We start from the raw sequence: 21,378 nt of genomic DNA on the forward strand, positions 1-21,378 counted from the left end.
TTTATTTCTACAAATATCCCCTATACTCTTTATGAGCACAGAAACAAATGCGTTAAAACAAAACAGTTTAAATATACAAAAGTTGCACAATATGGATGAGCCCTAGGGGCCACATAAACCATATACTAAAATAGTGGTATAAGAACCACTATGGGGAAAGGAAAGAGGCCTAGGGCCTGGGGAATCGCTCGAGCTGTTCAGGACTAACAGTGATGAAGTCGGGAAAGGCCCGCGGGACTCTGGTGCAGTGCTCAAAGTGCACGCATGCACCAATGTTAAGTCAATGGTGCGTAAAAGTTACAAAGTTAGTGTTTTAGGAACCTTCCCATGGACCTACAAGGATACAAATTTAGACACAGGCACTAGAGGTGTATACCAGTGTGGGGACACCGGCGTTGCTGAGTTACCTCACCCACAGGAAGCGGGTGCACAGGTGCGAAGTAGTGTCGGGTTTCGTCACGCAGGTCGATGGTGCTTGGAGCTGAAGATGCTGCAGGCGGGTCGTCGAGGAGAGTTCGGTGGATCTGAAGAGGTGAAGACCTGAAAGCAGAGGGGACAATGTTCAAAGTCACTAGCCAGTGACTACCGTGGAACCAGGATGGAACCAGGCAATGTCGGGTGCAAACAGGTGAAGAAGTGAAGATTGTCTCTGCAGCCATGTGGACACGAAGAGGTCAAGGACGTCCAGGCATTGGTCACGAGCTGTCCCACAAAGGCTCTAGCTGTTGGCGGTGTCGGCTTCTTGATCAGAGCAAACAGGCCTTGGCTAATGCAAGCCACGCAGGAATCGATGCAAGCTTCTCACTCGGACCAGCCAGGTCAGAGCGGGTGCTCCTTTTCAGGGGAGCAAGGGCCAGTCTGGAGCAACCAGACCAGTGGTGTAAGTTGTAGTTTTCGTCGCCAAGATGGCCGCTAGCCACGTGGCAAGTGGCCGGGATGGAGCGTCGAGTGGCAAAGTGCAAAAGGGCCCCACGCAGATCTTGGAGATGCTGGGGGGGTGATCTTCGGTGCAAACGCTGCTCGGTGTTGGAGCTTCTCAAACCCTAAAGCACAGCATCGAGGGTACCTCAGGTGCTGCGCAGTCAGCTTTTTGAGGGTCTTCCGAGATGTCCGGTCCCACGTCTCTCGGTGCCTCCACGGGTCCCTTCTTTGCAGGGACTGTGGATCGAGCTCTGAGATGTCTGGGAGTCTGGGTCTCATCGGGCTCTGGGCTCGGGCTCCGGCAGGAGGCGGCGGCAAAGCAGACGTCGAGTTGCTGGTTGGTGCCTGTATTCACAGGGTGGTCACTTCTTGGCCACAAGGGAGATTCTCTTCAGTCTTCTGTGCAGCAGAATGTCGAAGTCCAGTCTTCTTCTTAGTTTCAAGTCGAGTTCAGGATGATCTGAAGTCTTGGGACACAGCTCCTACTCTTATTCCAAATCTAGGGGCCGGATTACCTGCTAGGTCCCTCCTCTGGGTGGGACCAGGAAGCGGGGTATTTACCCCCCCTTTCCTTTGTCCAGTTTCGCGCCAGGACTGGGGCTGGAGAGCCCCAGCACCGGTTTGAACTGGCATATGCACAGGGACACCTTGTGTGCCCCAGGCATGTCTGATTCTATTCAGCCCTGTCCTACCCAATACCCAAAACCCTGTCTGGGGTGGTGCTAGCACCCTCCCAAGGCAGGAAACCCTTTGTCCAAGCCGCCCTCGCTGGAAGGACTCCCAGCAGCAGGAGGTCAGACTTGTGTCTGTGGTGGCAGCATCCATTTTGTGATGCTGAGGCTCATGTTTAACTTTACCCGGGTTTCAGGTTATGTACATGTCGTGTCCCTCTAGAAGGGTGGAATGCTACCCCCGTCGCCAGAACTGGCGAGGGGGTAGTATTCCAATTCGTATGACATCTTACTCGACATGTTTTGATAAAGCCAAACCAAAGATAGCATTTAACCGCGAGGTTCATAATGCACTTAAGAGTATATGGTATGGCAGTATCATGGAACAGCTAAAGGACTTGGTTCTGAAAGCTGCAGACAGGCTCAGCTCATGCCAGAGCACCATCTCACATATTTCCAAGCACTCTGCCTCCAGGATTGGTGAGGCCTTCCATAGGAGTGGCTGATAGGAACATATGTGTCCATTTTAGGTTAGGTATAGGCATACTACACCTAAGTAAGGGGTGATTACACTGACTTACCCCAGCTGAGTGATCAGCCAGTTGTGTAAAATATGGAGGCCAGGCCAGGGGTGGCACAATACGTGCTGCAGCCCCTGGTAGGCCTTGGAAGCACCTATGCCCTGGGTACCTGGGATACACTGTTACAGGGGCCAATAAGGTGAACCAATTCCAATTGTGTATGTACCTAAGGTACATGGAGTCCATTTTAAGGAGAGAGCAATTAGCCTGGGGCCCTGAATAGCAGGATCCCAGGCCAACTAAGTCAAAAACCAGCTAAACACCAGGCAAAAAGTTTGGGGGTAACCATAGTCAGATATCCACCTTCCTACAGGGCTGTTGAAGGGAGTCAGTTCCAGTGTTACATATATACAACAGCCACATCATTATAGTTAACCATTTCATTATAATACCTTTTGAGGTGGTTACAACATGGACTCCCTACTCTGTGAAGTGGTCCAGATGATGAAATGGGCGGTACAGGAAAAGTAACTGATGGATATTCTTTCACACTGTGTAAATATCCGGTTGTATGCCTCACGTTTTAGGCACACATGGAGTCATCATTACACACATAGACACTTTTTTCTAGACCCACAGTAACCTTTATTGATGAGGATCCCCTGGAAGAGAATCTCTTCTTCACTCTGCCCCCCCACATGGACCAAAGCAGGAGCCCAGTACTCTACAGCGGCCGCAGATCAGCCAGCGGGTCCCAGTGTATGTTCCAGGCCTGCGCCCGATACGGCCCCTATGCCTGCCAAGATTCTCCAGCCGCGGAGGTCGGTATCACCCACCAAACGGCATGGGGTGTCTGACCTACCTCTTGATGCACTGCAGGTCAGGCCGCAGATGAGGTTACCTCCACAGATCCGTCACTTCTCCAGCTGCTGGCAGGTTGGGAAGGAAGGGAGTAGCTGCAGTACTAATCCTCAGGGCCCAGCCACTGCCGGGTCCTTCACCAAGATGGCACTGGGGAGGTGTTACCAGTGCCGGCAAACTCCACCGGCAATTGCAGCACGGTAGGCACACCAGGGTAGCTGCACATCAGTTTCGTAGGTTCTCAGTTGTAAGGGGCCTCTTGCCATAGGCCAGCCACTCAGCTGGGGTCATGGAGCATCGGAGGCCCACCAGTCCTCCGGGAGCACCACCGGTCACCTCGTTACAGCTTACATAGGGGTCACACGGACACTGTTCGGCCACAGGCAATCCCCAGCAGTGGTAGTATCTATTAGCATCAGATGGCCTTGCAGATGACAGATTACAGCCCGATTAAGGGAACCGGAGTGCAGAGCACTGTCAAAGTGTAACCATCATGTTGGGCAGTTAGCCACGCCCTACATTTAGTATTAATTATTAGTGGAATGTTTTAACTTGCGTCAGATTAAATGTATTTATTAAAATATTTATTTTCCTACTTTAAACTTTTTATATTTAAAAATGTATATTCTTGTATATTTTTTGGTGATACTAGTGTCAATGATATTTTTCTCCCAAATTTTTGTATTTAACAATATAGGTATAGGGACACAATATTTTGGTAACCTATATTTTTGACATGATATTTGCGTCAAACAATATAGTTTACCTCAATATTGTGTCAATGATCCCTCATAGTGGAAGACAGTTAATGGTTGAAGTGCGCCGGCCCATTGCCCCATGCTTCATACTATTGGTACTCTCAAACATTTTTCCAGGGGCCAAAGTCTCTACGGCATGATAACGAGTCTGGCGGTCTTCCGACCACCCGATTCGCGGTGGCGGTCAACCGCCCACCAATATTACGACTTCTAAAGTCAATATGGAAGTGGACCATCAGCTGCGCCAGGGAACAGTCGTTCCCCGGCCGCGGCACAGGAGCACCACAACACAATATGCTGAGCGGGGACTGGTGAATATTATGGAGTTCCAAGACCACCAGCCTTTTCATGGCGGCTTCCTGCCATGAAAAGGCTGGCAGTGCAGGAGCAAATGGAGCTCTACTGGGCCTCGATGGGCACCCCACCATAGGGGTACAATTAGGGGGGACAACATGTACCCCCCTGCCTGTACCCTCACAAAGTTTCGGCATGGCATGGACGTCCACGTCCATGCCGTATTGGAACTTTTTTGTTGTTCCCATTGCGGTTCTTGTTTTCCAGGCACTGCCATGAGAATAGCTAAGAACCGCAGACAGTATTACGAGTTGTGCATTTCCAACTCATAATATGGTCGGCGGTGCTTGGGCAGTTTTGCACGGGTTTGGTGCAGCGGAGGTGCCGTTGCCCCGGCTCTGCTGAGCCAAACACGTAATCAGGCCCTTAGTCTGTGGTGTGACCGATGGCCGCACTCATGCCAGCAGGGTGGAGGTCTGGGAAATGGGTGTAAGATGGATGTAGGGGAAGTGAAGCATGTAAGGCTAGTGGCTGAACTGCACAATGTGAAACCTGAAAACCTGAGATAAAATCTGGCTTAGCTACTTGACCAAATTGGGTGATTCTCTGTAATGCATTTAGTTAACTTTCTCTCCTTTTTCTCCATTATCAAATTTAAGAGGACTTAGAAATACATTGCCTCGGGGTGTGCGCTGTACAAAACACTCTCCTGTGTGTCATTTCATTAATTATAATATTATTCATACATAATAGCCACCCAGCCCACCGAAAGAGTGCACCTAACCACTGACTTAACTCTTAATTCACCATTGGCATTGTTGTCAGAGTGAGGAGAAGCATAAATAATTCTAAATTCATGTAAAAAAACTTTCACCTAAAATCACAAACTCCTCAATGCACTTTAAAAAAAAAATCTCCTCAATGCACTGCATCAAAACATTCACCTGACCTGGGGGCAGCATATAAATGTCTGGAGGGAAACATGTAACCCCTGGGACCTACTTTGAGTATCACTGCTTTAAACTATGGTAGGCTGAAGTAAAATTTGAATGACACTAACAGAGACCAATAGATAAAGACGGGAGAAAGCTTGAGAGTGTGTGTATATGAGTATTTCTTATTTTGTTTTAGAAAACATGAGGCTACCAAGAAATCTAAAGCTTTCTCTCCACCAGACCTAAAAAATATATGGTAACTGATGCCTCCTACATTCTTCCTGTTTAAATAATTTTCAACATTGAAAATATATGTTTGCAGTGTTTTGGGGGGTCCCTCGTTTGCGCAGATATGTTTTGTTGCATAATGGAGTCACAAGAAGAACATCTATTTGTTGCAGAGATTCCAATAAAATAGCCTTGGAGTGCACCAAATGTTAGGACAGTTGCCTGTCTAGACACATCCCTGCCTTAAGGAAAACAACATGCAAATGAGAAGAGAACACATAAAGAGCTTAATCACGTGTACTATGTATAGGTCAGGGTAGGTTCTATTTGCGATGTCCAATTAACTCATCCCCTTATTATATTCTGATTTGCATGTCAAAAATCCCACCTCTCTATTGCTTGTCGGGTCCGATTCAACAGCGGAATCCATTGTCTTTGTTGTATCTTTCTGCTCCTTCTCTCTAACGTCATCATCCTTGTTCAGATGAAGTTCAAATGTCTGGAATATAATGTTAATAAATAATATCTGTTCTGCACACTGCAGGCAATTAGTACACTATATATGCATAGCTACATGTTTGTTTCATTTCAGGTTTATGCTGCATGCTAAAGATAAGCCTGTGGAGACTCCTTCTCGAGGCCTTCTTTGAAAAGTGAATCCAGAGATTATCTCAAAGCGAGGTGTGACAAACATTTACAGTGCAAAATAAGTAGCCACTTTCATTCTGCTTTTGAGAATATGGGGAAACAATTGTCTTTGGGAACTAGATGATATTTGTCGTGAAGATCCTTTTAACTCGAAACATATGGCTTACAGAAAAGCATCCCAACTAAATCTGAACAAAATATGGAGATCCTAATTACATGGGGAAAATCATTTGAAAGCTTGTTCAAGAACACTGGATAATATAAAGAAAGTATAACGTATGTCTGCACCTCGAGAGAAAAATAATAACTGTGGAAAGAGAAGAATAAGGTAGAAAACTAAAGAGTGCAAACCAGAGGCAGCGCAGGAGCTACAGCCACAGGGAAAAAGGAGGAGGGTAACAGTGAGTAAAAACCTGATGTAAAAAAGAATGCATACAGAGAGGAAGGGAGAAAGAAGCAAAGCTCTAAGAAGGACAAAAAAAAACTAGTAAGAGAACGAAAAATGAAAGCAATAATAAAGTAGAAATTATAGATGGATGAAATAGAAGGAGGAAGAGAAAATCAAAGACGAAGAGAACGCAGCACAAGAAAATAGGTAAAACCAGAGTTGGAGATTTGGGAATCAGAAAGATGGATGTAGATTGGAAAATCAATAGTAAAATATCTTCTGACAGAAATATGTCACCTGCATATTGTTTACAAAAATACCATCTCATTGACAACAGATTTTCCATTATTAAGAATGGGGCAATATTCTTGTCACCGATACTCAGGAAACAATATATTTGTCAGATGATATTTTGGTTACGCTCATATTGTACCATATGAAAAGCGATGAGGGGTGATATCACATAGAAGAATAGGCCATGGCAAAAGAAAAACAGAGTACAATGTAAGCATCGAGAAATGAAGCCTCTGACTCGCTATGACTCTGACACTGCTGCACCGGCGGTCCGACACCGGATTACAACTTGGGCGGTCAAACTTCCATGGCACTGCTGCAACCGCCAGGGATCAGAGATCCCTGGTGGATGCACAGCTGTCTGAGGGCCCTGTGGCACTGCTAAGCATATTGCAACTTTCTTCCCCCTCAGCCGTTTCATGGAGGTTCTTACTCCATGAAACTGCTGGCAGTGAGGAAATAACGGGGGCTCCATTGGGCCCCCTGTTGCCCCTGTGCACGGGGGTGCAGGCAGGGCACATGTTGTGCCCCCCCTGTGTGCATGCACCTCCGTTCCTGAACACGGCATGGACTGCATCGACCATTCTGTGCAGGAACTGCCTTTGGCACTCCCATTGTGGTGCCCATTTTCAGAGGCACCGCCGTCGGACCGCCAAAGAAACAACCGCCAAACACAATAAAACTCGTAATCTGGTGCTCACAAAGCTTTATCTGTGTGGGAGCGGGGCAGCGGCGTGGCGGACCCGCTCTCACACTGCCAAAGTCGTAATTGGGCCCTCTGGGAAATGCATGTACATATCTTTCATATCTGCAGGGGCTCATTTGGATCGATGGATGAGTTCATTTTGGTTTCTACTGAAGCTCCATCAAGGACCAAATCGAGGCCAGAAAAATCATCCCAATAGCTTAGTTGGGTCCCTGCATGCATGGGCTCAGATGATCACTTGCAATTCAGATTGGGACCCTTAGGACCTCAGTTAGCTCCTGCATAAACTTCATTGCACTTCTGCAGGAATCTAAATTGGATCCTTATAAAGAATTTCAACTGGGGCCTTAAAAGAGTTTAGCTGGATCCTTTTTTAGAAGCTCAGATGGGCCCCTGCATCAACTCCTTTCCCGTCTGTAAATGTTTACAAAACATTTTTTAAGATCAGGCAGTAGCTGCATTTAAAATAAAATGATTGCTTTATTTAAAAGCAATCACAGACATGGTGGTCCGCTGATCCTAGCAGGCCTTCATCCCAGTGATGCAGTCGATCACAGTGGGTCACAATTAGCGAACTCCCTAAATAATATTCATGATGTAGATCTATTTACATCCCTTTACGAAACGATAATTAGGAAATAAGGGTCAGATATAACTTTAGTACATTAGTAATAGCGATTACCAAAAAGCTATTTGCAAAAAATTACTATTACTAATGTTGGTACGTCTGGCCCTAAGTGATATGCTGAGAATCACAGGAAGCTGAGACGATGCCAGGACTCAACCCTGGTTATCCAGTTTCAAAGTTGACAGCTCAGACTGTAAGGGTACATCTCCCTTTCGCCCTTTCCTTTCCCTGCAGGAAGGCTAGGTAAGGCCCAAGCAGTGATTTTGATTGTGAGTCTGTTAGAGAGTATTGGCATCAAGATAGCGGCTTCACAATGAAGTCACATCAGGCAGTTACTTTAACAGGCCATACAAATGCAGCACTGCAGTGCAGCACCTCACTGTGCTCATCTGTCTCATACTTACACTTTCACTTACAAGCTGATTCAGATGCGGTTTGGAAGGCCTCTTAATGGCATTTGCTCCGTTTAAATTGGATTGGGAAAGTGTTTTTCTGCCCAAATCGGAAAGCTTTCAGACTGATCGATTATTTACCATGTGAGTTAGGCGTTAAGAATAACCCAATCCAAACACGGCGGCATTTAAAATTATCAAGTTGTATGGAGCAGACTTGTACGTCTCTAAGGGCCATGTTTCTGAATGACCGTTTGTGGTGCTGGATTCGGACAGCCTTCAGAAATCGCACAAGTTACTTACCTTCGGTAACGATATATCTGTAAGAAACAGTAGTTAGTGTTAGATTCCTTACCTTAAAATATCCCCAGGGATCAGACTGCATCTGAAAAGTTTTTGTCAGCAATACCCTTGCGCGTCAGTACGCGTCATCTGCGGCTCCGCGTCCGTCATCGGCTCCGTGATTGCCGGGATGACGTTTTCGGAGTACTTAGACACCGCCCTCGTGCGCTGACGTCCGTTCTGTACATAGCTTTCCGCGCCAGGAACGCAGAGCCATGCAAGAAACCGACACTGGTGCCATGAAACTAGGGCCCTGAAAAGGATGACCTTAACCCTAGATATCGGTTTGCAGAACGGGGAGGATGGGTGGGGCGTAAGGAATCTAACACTAACTACTGTTTCTTACAGATATATCGTTACCGAAGGTAAGTAACTTGTGCATCTGAAAGAAACAGGTTAGTGTTAGAATCCTTACCTTAGAATAGATACCCCAGCAATACCAACCCCGGTCATTACAGAAGAGCTGCAAGTTGCGAGGATTGTAGCACTCCAGAATAGCATGGTACTTGATGTGATTTTGGCTGATCGAGGTGGTGCATGTCGCATCATCGGTAGCAGTTGTTGTGTATTAATACCGGATCACTCGCCTTCAGTATATGATGCAATCTCTAAAACTGCATAAGATTGCTGCGGAGATTCACCCAGAGACTGGTACATGGACTTTTTCGAACTGGATGTGGACACTCTTTATTACTTGGGGCTGGAAGCTACTGACTGTTCTATGTATACTACTGGTGATACTATTTACATGCTGTGCATGTACACAATGTGGTCCTATGCTTTGCTCCATGTGCATCACTGCTTGACACCTACTAAAAGAAATGTTGCAGAAATGAAAGCACAACAAATGCTAAATAAAGAGGTCACTGAACTGATGAGCATCGATGTACAGGATGCATATCTAGATTACCCCAGATGAACAAATGTCTTCAGGTAATGCTAAAAGGGGAGTCTGTTGTAATTTGGCAGCAATTTGGTTAGCAGTAGCAGAATCCATCCTGTATTTAGAGACTATCTTGTCTGTTTTGTGGAATCCATTTTGAATTTCTGGCAGCCGTTTTTGTTTGCCATGTGCTACCACGTGCGTGCCATGTGCTCTGTCCTACCTTGCTGTTGTCTGCACTGGAAATCTGCCTAGAGACAGGTTATATTTAGCCTCTTCTGCTTCGCACATGCTCAGTTGAGCTTGCAGCTGTCCTTGCTGCTGTCCCTAGTCTGTAAATGTCAGGATGTTGCTGTCCCTAGTCTGTAAATGTCATTAGCAACTGTTAGCTCCTCCCACTTGTTGACTGTGCATTTTCTGTATGACCTTATATGTACCTGAAACCTTCTCTTGTACTTGTACCGCCTTCTTTTGAGCCCCTGTGTGGGTATAAAAGGACTAAGCTCCTTCCATTCAGTGTGCTACTTCATACATTGCCGAAGGGTGTTGCGTGAATGTAGTTCCACCTCATGAGGTTTAATAAATGTTGTATTGTCTATTCCAGTTTCTGTGCCAACTTCTTCCTATTGGTCTGAGGACTTGTCCAGAGACGGGCGAACCCCTAGCACTGGTAGGCCTTGCTGAGGCCCACTACCACAGATCCACAGGGGGCACTGTGTAGGGCTTGGACCAGGTGCTCATCAGAACGTCCGTGAGGGCTTTATTAAACGGCAGCATAGGCCCCGAAGAGCTTACTGGCGGCCGAAGCACCTCGGTGATGAGATTAGTCCTTACAGTTGCCGCAGGGAGCTCAAGAACCAAGGCCTTGGCTGCCCAGCGCAACACCACACCATAAGTGGCACCCTCCTCCATAGCCATGGAGGGTGGAGAGATGAATCCAGGGTCGGGCAATGTGTCCAGACCACTGGCCTCCCCCAACTCAACTGCCCAGTCCTAACTTTACTGGCACTGTTGTGCCAGAGGGTCCTCAGACCCCTCTCAGTCCTCCCCTTCATCCGTGTCCTGCAAAACAGGCAAAAATGACAGAGTCAGGTCATAGCTGAATTGCTCACCCACAGACGCCGGAGACAGCGCCGAGTGGCACCGCTCCGACTCCGGACCGGGGCTGAAACCGGGGGCGGCGTCATCCGAATATGGCACCGGGAGTGACACCAATGGGGTCGGTGCTGGCGGAGGAGTCGTAAGGTCGACCCGCGTCGAACGGGGTCCAGGCCTGGATCCCCCTGGGCCCTGTGGCGTCGGGACCGAAGTCGACGACGGCGCTGGGGCCGAAGCCGCTGGCCTGCTTAGGCCCGAAGTCAGGTCTGCGGGGTCAGAAGGCACGCTGGCAGGCCTCAACGGAGGGAAGTGAGTCCTCATGCCAAGAGGAAGTCACGTGTCTCCTCTGGCATCGCATGCAGACTAGGAACTGGAGTGTATGGGACCGGATGCGACACCCGCGACTCTGACGGAGCCACACCGGTGGTGTCACCTGGTGGAGAAGTGTGGCTCAATGGTTAGAGCGGCAGACCCTGATGCAGAGGTCTAGCCCGGGACCAGGGTTCAATTCCCGCCTCAGCGGATCTTGGGCTCAATTTCCTCGGACCTAATAATTCTCACCTCGGTGCCTATTCTAATCATGGGTCCCACTCTGCAACTCTGGGCAATAGCTTGCTTAATCTCCACAATGGCCCCCACAACGCTAGGATGCCTGGCTTCACCTTGGGGGCGCCCAGGAGTGGGCACTTCACAAGGAAAAGCCAGGAAGGGTTCCACAGCGGTATTCGTACAAGCGCTGAGATTCCCCAGCTGGGGTCGATTTGTGCGCTATACAAGTACACTACATTTACATTTACATTTACCGGGACCTCGAGCGGTGCAGAGCCGACTGCCGGATCTCGAGGAGCTTACGGGACCGCTCCCGCCTAGCTTTCGAGGTCAAGGCCCGGCAGTCGGGGCGGGACTTGTCATGTGGTCGGCCCGAGGCAGTAGAGACCCTGGCGGTGAGGGTCAGTCACCGACATCAGGTGGTGACAGGTGTCGCATGGCTTGAACACGGGTATCCCTACCGGCACCAGGAGTAGATATCGACTCGAAAAGAATAGCCAAAAATAGGCCAAAAAGTTAGACCAAAAATGACTAGGGTAACTGCTCTTCCCGGATCTGCGCTTGCTGGCATGGAAAAAAGAAGAACTGATGTCAGCGCACGAGGGCGGCGTCTAAGTACTCGGAGAACGTCATCCCGACGATCACGACGCCGACGACGGACGCGGAGCCGCAGACGACGCCTACCGACGCGCAAGGGCACTGCTGACGAAAACTTTCCGGATCCAGTCCGATGCCTGGGGATATTGTCAGGGTCTGACGTGTGCCTACCCAGTTGTGAAGGAGTGGACTACATCTCCCAGAATCCTTAGGGGCGCCAGGAAAGGGAGAGGCTTCAAATATGCGTGAGACGCTGGGGGCGGTGCACGTGATTTGTCTATGTTCGTTCTGATGAGCGAGGCAGTGGAAGCTTGTTCCCTTGGTGCCTGTCAAAGATTGCAGATTTTGATGTCCTGTTAACTCGCTGCTGTGCCTTGCCGGTCGATATCCTGAGCCGGCTCAACTGCAGTGGAGGATTTTTGTTTGGACTTTGTGGGCGCCTTCTTGCACAGAGCAGAGACGCGGGTTTCCTCTGCTTCTGTTGGCAAATGGTGAGTGCCTAGTTGTATCGCTAGGGACGCTGGATTTCCCCCCCTCGCGGTACAAGTGCTTTGTTGTGTTAACTCGGAGAGACGCCGGATTTGCCCCCTCTCGAGTTAGACAGCCTTAGCCCCGGTAGAGAGACGCTGGATTTCCCCCTCTCTAAACCGGAGGACTCATAAGGTGTGCGTGGATGTTGGAACGCTCTCTAGGAAGCGGCTGGCATCACGGTTGCTGGTAAGACCTCTGACAAGAATAATTGACAGTTACAAACTGCTGAACCACTGTGGCTTTAACGGTTTATTCCTTGGTTGTTATAGTTTATTTTCTATCGGGATTACTCGCTGAATCTTCCAAGTGGGTACCCCAGGATTTCCTTTCTGCTACGGGGCGAGAACGCATGGTATGTATGTGGTCTTGTATGTATCATGTGTTACATTGAGTGTTGTCCCAGCGAAGCTCCTGGAGTGTTGTTTATTTTGTTCATATCATTACAGACACCTATCCTTAAGAAGTGAGAGACGACATCTCATATACTTGAGTAGAAGAGGGAAGGGCCTAGCAGCATCTGAGACGTATCAGGTGGGCAACTGTCTTACGGTGGTAGAGAAGTAGGGGGGTAGGTCGAGAACACCTCTAATGCTTGTTCTCTTGTGCTTTTACAGATTACCCTTCCATGACGGTTCCCGCCCCGGCCTCTTTTTTCCCTCACCTGCTGACCACGGTGCTCTGTACCTCTGTTGAGTTGGAGCACGGGGACAGCTGGAGGTGGACCCCTTTATAGCATCTCATCGATCCTGAGGAATCGTTGGTCCGTGACAGAATCACGTGCCCAAGAATTATTCCTCCTGATCGGTGTGAGATATGGCTACTATGGATGATGTGATGGCGGCTCTGGTGCTAGTCCAACAAGAGTTGGCTACCTCCCAGGCTGAAACCGCGGCATTAAAGGAACAGGTAGAGAGACAGAATAGGAACCCTTTCAATGCCTCGGGAGGTGCTCAGCAAATCCAAGTCACTGTTCCCCCGCCTATACCTTTAGCCAGCCCTGAGAGGTACTTGGGTGACCCACGCGCTATTCAGGCTTTTCTGACCCAGGTATCGTTACATTTTTCCTGTCGTCCTGCTTCTTTTCCCACAAACCTATCTAGAGTGGCTTTTGCCATTTCGTATTTGTCAGGGGATGCGGCGAATTGGGCAGGGCCGTTGGTTCGGAACGACGATCCGCTTTTGTCGGATTGGAACGCGTTCAAAAGAGAGTTTGAGCGCGTATTCGATCGGAGGGCCACCACTCTGAGTGCGGATCGTGACCTTCTTACTTTGAAACAGGGCAGGAATGATTTGGTGACATATATGACATCATTTAATAGATTGGTCGCGGAGACGGGGTGGCCAGAAGAAAAAAGAATGGCATTGTATATCAGGGGCTGTCGGACGAAATCAAGGATGTGTTGGCACAAATCGATCCGCAGCCTACGACATGTACGGCCTTGATTAACTTAACGTTACGGTTGGATCATCGTCTCTCAGACAGAATGGGAGATAGGAGAAGAGGGAATCGTACCCATGGAGGGATGGGAGTAAGTGAGGTTGTTGGACCAGCCGACAAAGGTGGTTCGTCTGAACCCATGGAAGTTGGGGCGGTGCGGGCACCTTTGTCTAGGGCCGAAAGGGAAGCACGTCGCTCCCAAGGGCTCTGTATGTACTGCGGTAAAAAGGGCCATTATGTTAAGGATTGCACGACGACACCAAAAAGAACGCGCCCTTTTGTAGCTGGAAAAAATTACTCTTTACCGGCAGTACATACAGAGGAGAGCGAGTCTACAGACAGAACGCCTGTGGCCCTGGAAGGTGCTGGATGGCAATTACCGTCTTTGGCAGGAGCTGTGTCAGAGGGTGTGGTGTCACACATAGTGCTCTCAATGTTCTTACGGGTACGAGGAGAACATGCCGTCCACAGCATGATCGATTCAGGGGCCACCGGTAATTTCATTGATTTGGGGTTGGTTAGCCGGTTGGGGTTGGTTCGAGTGGCTATGCTGAAACCCGAAAAAGTGTTGGCAGTGGACGGCACTCTGTTGAAGTCCGGTCCGGTTACGGAAAGGACGGAAAGCGTAGAACTAAGGCTACCGGGAGTCCCCTTGGACAATGTAGAGACCATTACACTGAACATCATCGAGGCTCCTCAATACGAGGTGATCTTGGGCATGCCCTGGCTAGGGTTGCACAATCCCACGATGGATTGGAAACGTAGGACGGTTAAGTTTCTTTCGGAGGAGTGTCAGGCGACATGTTTGAGGGAGACGAACAGTCCTTTGGCTGCTTTGGCGCAAGGGTTGCAGGTGTCTACGGCAGCAGAAAAAGATGTAACCCTACCATCGGTTTACAGCGATTACAGTGAGGTGTTCAGTGAGGTCAAGGCGGCGGAGCTGCCTCCCCATCGTGAATACGACTGCCGCATTGACCTAATTGACGGGGCAGTGATGCCTTCTTGTCGAGTGTACGCACTTTCGGAACCCGAGACTGAGCACCTACAGGGGTATTTGAAACGGTTCTGTGCCATGGGATACATCCGTCCATCTAGGTCCCCTGCGGCATCGCCTCTGTTTTTCATTTCGAAAGCGAATGGCGAGCTGCGTACGTGCATCGATTACCGCATGTTAAACAAACAGACAGTGAGGAACAGGTACCCTCTTCCACTGATCCCCGTGTTACTGGACCAGGTGAGAGAGGCCCACATATACACCCGGTTGGATCTCAGAGGAGCCTATCACCTGGTGAGAGTCCGTAGTGGGGATGAGTGGAAGACGGCCTTTAAGACGAGGTATGGCCTTTTCGAATATTTGGTGATGCCGTTCGGGTTGTGTAACGCCCCGGCGGCATTCCAGTATTTTTTAAACGATGTCTTAAAAGAATACATCGATCAGTTCGTCATCGTATATATCGACGATATCTTGATATATTCGGTGTCGGTGTCACAGCATGCGAGTCATGTATGTTTGGTTCTGAAGAGACTTTTGGAGAACATTCTTTAATGTAAGCTCAGCAAGTGTGAGTTTGGAGTGAGTGAAGTGGAGTTTCTGGGCGTTATGTTGAGTCCTGAGGGTTTTCAGATGGCAGACCGGAAGGTGGATGCAGTGCAGCAGTGGCCTATTCCTAAGACCGTGAAAGAGGTACAGGGCTTTCTCGGTTTTGCGAATTATTATAGGAGATTCATAGCCCAGTTCTCCTTGGTGGCAGCTCCGATCACTCGTTTACTGAGGAAAGGTGTTCCGTTTCAATGGACCGCGGAAGCAAACAACGCTTTCGGTCTGTTGAAAACCCTGTTTAGCACAGCTCCCATACTGCGACACCCGCAAATGGATGTGCCGTTTGTAGTAGAGGCGGATGCTTCTGATACAGCGGTTGGGGCGATTCTATCTCAGAGGGACAAGGCAACAGGGCAGCTGCATCCAGTGGCGTTCTTGTCACAAAAACTCTCCTCGGCGGAACTGAATTATACGGTGGCGGAGAAGGAGCTGTTCGCCATAAAAAAGGCCTTCATGGAATGGAGACACTATCTGTGGGGTGCAAGACACACCGTAACGGTGTACTCGGATCACAGGAACCTGGTGTATATGAAGACTGCTCGTCATCTCTCACAAAGACAGATGAGATGGACACAGTTCTTTGCAGGGTATGACTTTGTCATCACGTTCCGTCCGGGGTCCGACAATAGGAAGGCTGACTCTCTATCGAGACAGGAGGAAGGCAGCGCTTCCATTCAAGAGAAACCACAGGCTATCATATCCCCTGAGAAAGTACTGTGTGCAGTCTCGGCAGACAGATTCGTGCAACAGGTTGTGGATTTCCGTAGCCCGGAACAGTGGAAGGCGTGGGCAGAGCAGGAAGGCAATCGGACTTTGAAACATGGGATTCCCCTGTGTCAGGGTAAACTGTATCTCCCTTCGCATTCGCTCAGGTTGCAGGCGTTCAATTGGTGTCACAATGCTGTCATGGCCGGTCATCCCGGTAGAAGGAAGACGCTGCTATTGCTACAGCGTCAGTTCTGGTGGGATGGCATGGCGAAAGAGGTGAACGACTGGGTACAGCAGTGTGACACGTGTGCCCGCGCCAAAGGTGAACAAAACAAGATGAAGGGAAAGCTGATCACTCTACCCACTCCTGCCCATCCATGGCATACCATCAGTATCGATTTCATAGTGGGTTTACCAACAGACCAGGGTTGTAACGCTATCCTGGTAGTTGTAGACAGCCTCACGAAAATGGGTCACTTTATTCCCTGCCGTAATCTACCCACAGCCAGTCAGACCGCCCAGCTGCTTCTAACCCATGTGGTGAGATTACATGGAATACCTCGAGTTATCATTTCCGATCGAGGGCCTCAGTTTGTGGCCCGGTTTTGGCACATGTGGTGTAAGGCCATGCACACGGAGGATGCTCTTTCTACGAGCTTTCATCCACAGACAGACGGCCAAACCGAGCGAATGAATCAAACCTTGAAGAAATATCTAAGGTGTTATGCGAAGGAAGCGGATCAGTCCTGGGTTTCTATGTTGTGGTTGGCGGAGTTGTCATATAACAACACTTGGCATAGTTCGATCAACGAGACTCCTTTTAGGGCCAACACGGGGTACCACGCCAATACTCTGCCAGTGGTGATCCCGGGGGAAATCCAGAACCACCCCTCGGTGGCAGCTCACATGAAGACTCTCCAAAGACTCCATCGTGTGGTACGGAAGTCATTGGATCAGGCCAAGGTCTCCTACAAGAAATAGGCGGATGTCCATCGGCAGGTGGGACCAGAGTACAACACAGGGGATCGGGTCTGGCTCTCCACTCGGAACATTCGTTTCCGGTACCGTAGCATCTTTCACCCACGCTTCATCGGTCCTTATGTTGTAGTACGTCGGGTCAATCCGGTGGCGTACAAACTCAAGTTGCCGGCCTCTTTGCGTATCCATCCGGTATTCCACTGCAGCCTGTTGAAACCAGCTGGCCGGTCCAGGGTTGTGGCGTCGCCTCCGGTGATGAGGGACGGTCAACTGGAGTACGAGGTTCGTAAGATCCTGGATTCCAGGTATCGGCAGGGGAAGCTGTGGTTCCTGGTCTTCTGGAAAGGGTATCAGGCGGAGGACGATTCCTGGGAGCCGAGTACGGGGGTCCATGCTCCGGAGGCTATTCGGAAGTACTTTTTTCTGCATCCGGGAAAGCCTGGAGCTAGGAGGCACCGGGGAGGGGGGCGTACTGTCAGGGTCTGACGTGTGCCTACCCAGTTGTGAAGGAGTGGACTACATCTCCCAGAATCCTTAGGGGCGCCAGGAAAGGGAGAGGCTTCAAATATGCGTGAGACGCTGGGGGCGGTGCACGTGATTTGTCTATGTTCGTTCTGATGAGCGAGGCAGTGGAAGCTTGTTCCCTTGGTGCCTGTCAAAGATTGCAGATTTTGATGTCCTGTTAACTCGCTGCTGTGCCTTGCCGGTCGATATCCTGAGCCGGCTCAACTGCAGTGGAGGATTTTTGTTTGGACTTTGTGGGCGCCTTCTTGCACAGAGCAGAGACGCGGGTTTCCTCTGCTTCTGTTGGCAAATGGTGAGTGCCTAGTTGTATCGCTAGGGACGCTGGATTTCCCCCCCTCGCGGTACAAGTGCTTTGTTGTGTTAACTCGGAGAGACGCCGGATTTGCCCCCTCTCGAGTTAGACAGCCTTAGCCCCGGTAGAGAGACGCTGGATTTCCCCCTCTCTAAACCGGAGGACTCATAAGGTGTGCGTGGATGTTGGAACGCTCTCTAGGAAGCGGCTGGCATCACGGTTGCTGGTAAGACCTCTGACAAGAATAATTGACAGTTACAAACTGCTGAACCACTGTGGCTTTAACGGTTTATTCCTTGGTTGTTATAGTTTATTTTCTATCGGGATTACTCGCTGAATCTTCCAAGTGGGTACCCCAGGATTTCCTTTCTGCTACGGGGCGAGAACGCATGGTATGTATGTGGTCTTGTATGTATCATGTGTTACATTGAGTGTTGTCCCAGCGAAGCTCCTGGAGTGTTGTTTATTTTGTTCATATCATTACAGACACCTATCCTTAAGAAGTGAGAGACGACATCTCATATACTTGAGTAGAAGAGGGAAGGGCCTAGCAGCATCTGAGACGTATCAGGTGGGCAACTGTCTTACGGTGGTAGAGAAGTAGGGGGGTAGGTCGAGAACACCTCTAATGCTTGTTCTCTTGTGCTTTTACAGATTACCCTTCCATGACGGTTCCCGCCCCGGCCTCTTTTTTCCCTCACCTGCTGACCACGGTGCTCTGTACCTCTGTTGAGTTGGAGCACGGGAACAGCTGGAGGTGGACCCCTTTATAGCATCTCATCGATCCTGAGGAATCGTTGGTCCGTGACAGATATTCTAAGGTAAGGAATCTAATACTAACCTGTTTCTTTTAGATGTGTCGTCCAACTCAAATCGGCAGTCGAAATCAGACCTTGAGGGCCCATAGCAGGCCCTCCTGCAGCCAGAGCCTTCCCAATCCGGCCCGTAGGAATACCCATGGGTCCCCTCTTATTAGCCATGCAGGGTGGCAAACACCAGGGGTGTCCGCCACAGGTTGCCTGATTTTCCCCAGCCTCCCCTTTCTTCAACAGGAGCCTTAGCATTCGGTCGGAAGATGGGCTCCCAATAAAGTCAATGGGAGTCTGGCCGAATCATATCTGGAAGCATCCGGATGCATCGTAATCGGTCAGTCGTTCTCTCCTGATCCAAGTCGGTGGGAAACCATTCCCAAACCGATTTGGGCAAAATGATTTCTAAACCGGATCAGAAACAGGCCCTTAGTTTGGTAAGGCTGGACATATGCACTAGAGCAAGGTCTCACATGCGGTGCAATTTTCTCCTAAGCACAGTGGAAGATTGCCAGGTGTTGACCACTCACGGTCTTCCTCCCAAAAGACTCGCCCTTTGTGTTTGGTGGCTGGGCATATAATAAGACTGAAGAGACAGATCAGAATGATACTGTGTAAAACAGCACTTGGTAATTCTCCCACCAAAACATTCTACTGCAGTAGCCTGGTGTTACCCAGTCCGCACTGTCCTTGTGTGTACTACCTCTTGATTACCCCTTACTATCTCTGTGATTAGCAGTTGGTGGTTGTAAAACTATCAGGCAAAGGGAGAAGGGTACCTGCTCCAAATCCAATGCACACATTTCAAAGAGTCAATTTAAGTGCATATTGGCTGTGCTGTTGCGAGACCTTGACCCTCAAGTTGGCCCACTTTTGCTGGTACCCACCCTATCATCTACTACTCTTTGCCAACTCCAAACTGGTAAGTGTAGTCCCATGGGTTAACACACCTGCATCTGAGTCATGGTCCAGGTGACTCCTTTCTTTTCAATGTCTACCTGTAGAGTGGATTTTAAAGTTCAAGCTTGGTGTTGGGAAAAAAGTGTTGAGATTTCATGATTTCCCTTTAAACTTTGCTTTTCTGCTAAGAACGTTCATTCCTTCCCATGTGCTATGGTGAATTTTAACTTGTTTTGCATTGTTCATCGGTCATCACCTGGACCGCAGCACTGTTCGTCCTATGTCCTATGTTCCTGTAGTTACTCCCTCCACAGGCCATGAGCAGCCTCTAGCAGTAGTCTGTGGGCTGCGCTCAGATTAATCCTTTACAAAAGACACCAAAAACAAACACTGAGAAACGAAGTGGCAGCTACAGTGAAGGCAAACTGGAGGAACAGCATACAGAGTGACTAGATACCACCATGCCCTGATGAAGTTCAAGTTTTAACTGAACGAAACGTGTTGGCTGCATGTGTGTATGGATATAAAGAAACAGAACTTAATAAACAAAGAATAAAAAAGAATACCTGTCCTCATGTCTACTCTCGTTTGTTGTGGATATGAAGCTTATTGGTGGACCATTCAAAAACTCAAATTTTGATAAAATATAGATTTTTTATTACCGGGAGATATAAATATCAGATAAACAATATTGTGATATGTATATATCATGATGATGGAATACCTTTGTCAAGAATATTGTTCTTTTAGGTAAGTACTAACGTTGTTATTAATATTGTTGTTTTTACTATAGTTTTTAATGATATTATTGGTAAAAATATTTTTGGGGGATTATTTTAATGTGTTTTAGTGTATATATTTATTTTATACGTTATTATTCTTTGTATAATTGTTATAATATTTTTTTAAATATAGTTTGTAATTTTAATGATTTTGAAGTTTTTTATTCAATTGCAATAGTAATTTATACTGCCTTAGCGGGTTGTTGGGTCTGTAGGGAGATACAGTGCGATACTGAATAAGTAATAATTCATTCATTAATCATTAAGTATGTGATTCGTATTAATTTTGCACATTAAGTTATACTGATTTTTTTTCTTTTATTTTAGGTATGAGTTACTAGGTTTGTAAGGATATATGGCTGGGAAGTTAATTAAATAAAAATTAAATAAAATTAGTAATTTTATGAATATTTTAATTGAGTACTAATTATGTAAATTGTTGAATAATTATATACTTACTCTATATTTAGGTTTGGGCTGCTAGGTTCCTAGGGGTACAGGAATTTAATTAAGTTATAATTAAATAACATTATTTTTCTATTAGATACTTATTAAATCATGTATTCATTATGTAAATTGTTTAGCATTTTTATATATCATTTTATTCAAATTAAAATTGTTTATATATTTTTAAATAAATTATTAGTTATTATAATATGTAATGTGTTTGAAGTGAAGTACTTTCTCTACTGATGCTCAGACAGGAGTAGGAATACGTAGTTAACAATTCCAAAGTCCTATACTTTCCTTACAGTAATACAGACTGGAGCAGAAATGGTAAACCTTACCTCTCTGAAGTCCAACACTTTTCCTACTGTTGCATAGATTGTATTGGGAATAGTAAATTTAACCCCTTCGAATTTCCAACAATTTTCCTACTGTTGCCCAGACTGGAAGTAAATTTAACCCTTCCGAAGTCCAATACTTTCCTTACTGTAGCACAGAATGGAGTGGGACTAGTACATCTTACCCATCAAAGTTCAACACTTCCCCTACTGTTGTAAAAACTAGAGTCAGAAGAAAATAAGTTACTTACCTGCAACTGCGGTTATCCAGTATTGGTAACTATCATAGATTCACATGCTTGAATCATTCCCAGTC

At 47.8% G+C, this 21,378-nt stretch overlaps 1 protein-coding gene across 8 annotated transcripts in view; it reads right to left on the minus strand.

Annotated features, from left to right (window-relative positions):
- LOC144768773 (uncharacterized) overlaps positions 1–21,378 on the minus strand; it is a 9,320,023-nt gene that overhangs the window by 1,564,046 nt on the left and 7,734,599 nt on the right. For all 8 annotated transcript variants that reach the window (XM_078652700.1, XM_078652694.1, XM_078652695.1 and 5 more), the window contains one exon: positions 5,578–5,688. In XM_078652700.1, coding sequence (XP_078508826.1) covers positions 5,578–5,688 — 111 coding nt within the window. The remainder of the gene's footprint in view (positions 1–5,577; positions 5,689–21,378) is intronic.

The sequence above is a fragment of the Lissotriton helveticus genome, chromosome 7 (assembly GCF_964261635.1).
Source record: "Lissotriton helveticus chromosome 7, aLisHel1.1, whole genome shotgun sequence".
Taxonomy (NCBI): Eukaryota; Metazoa; Chordata; class Amphibia; order Caudata; family Salamandridae; genus Lissotriton; species Lissotriton helveticus.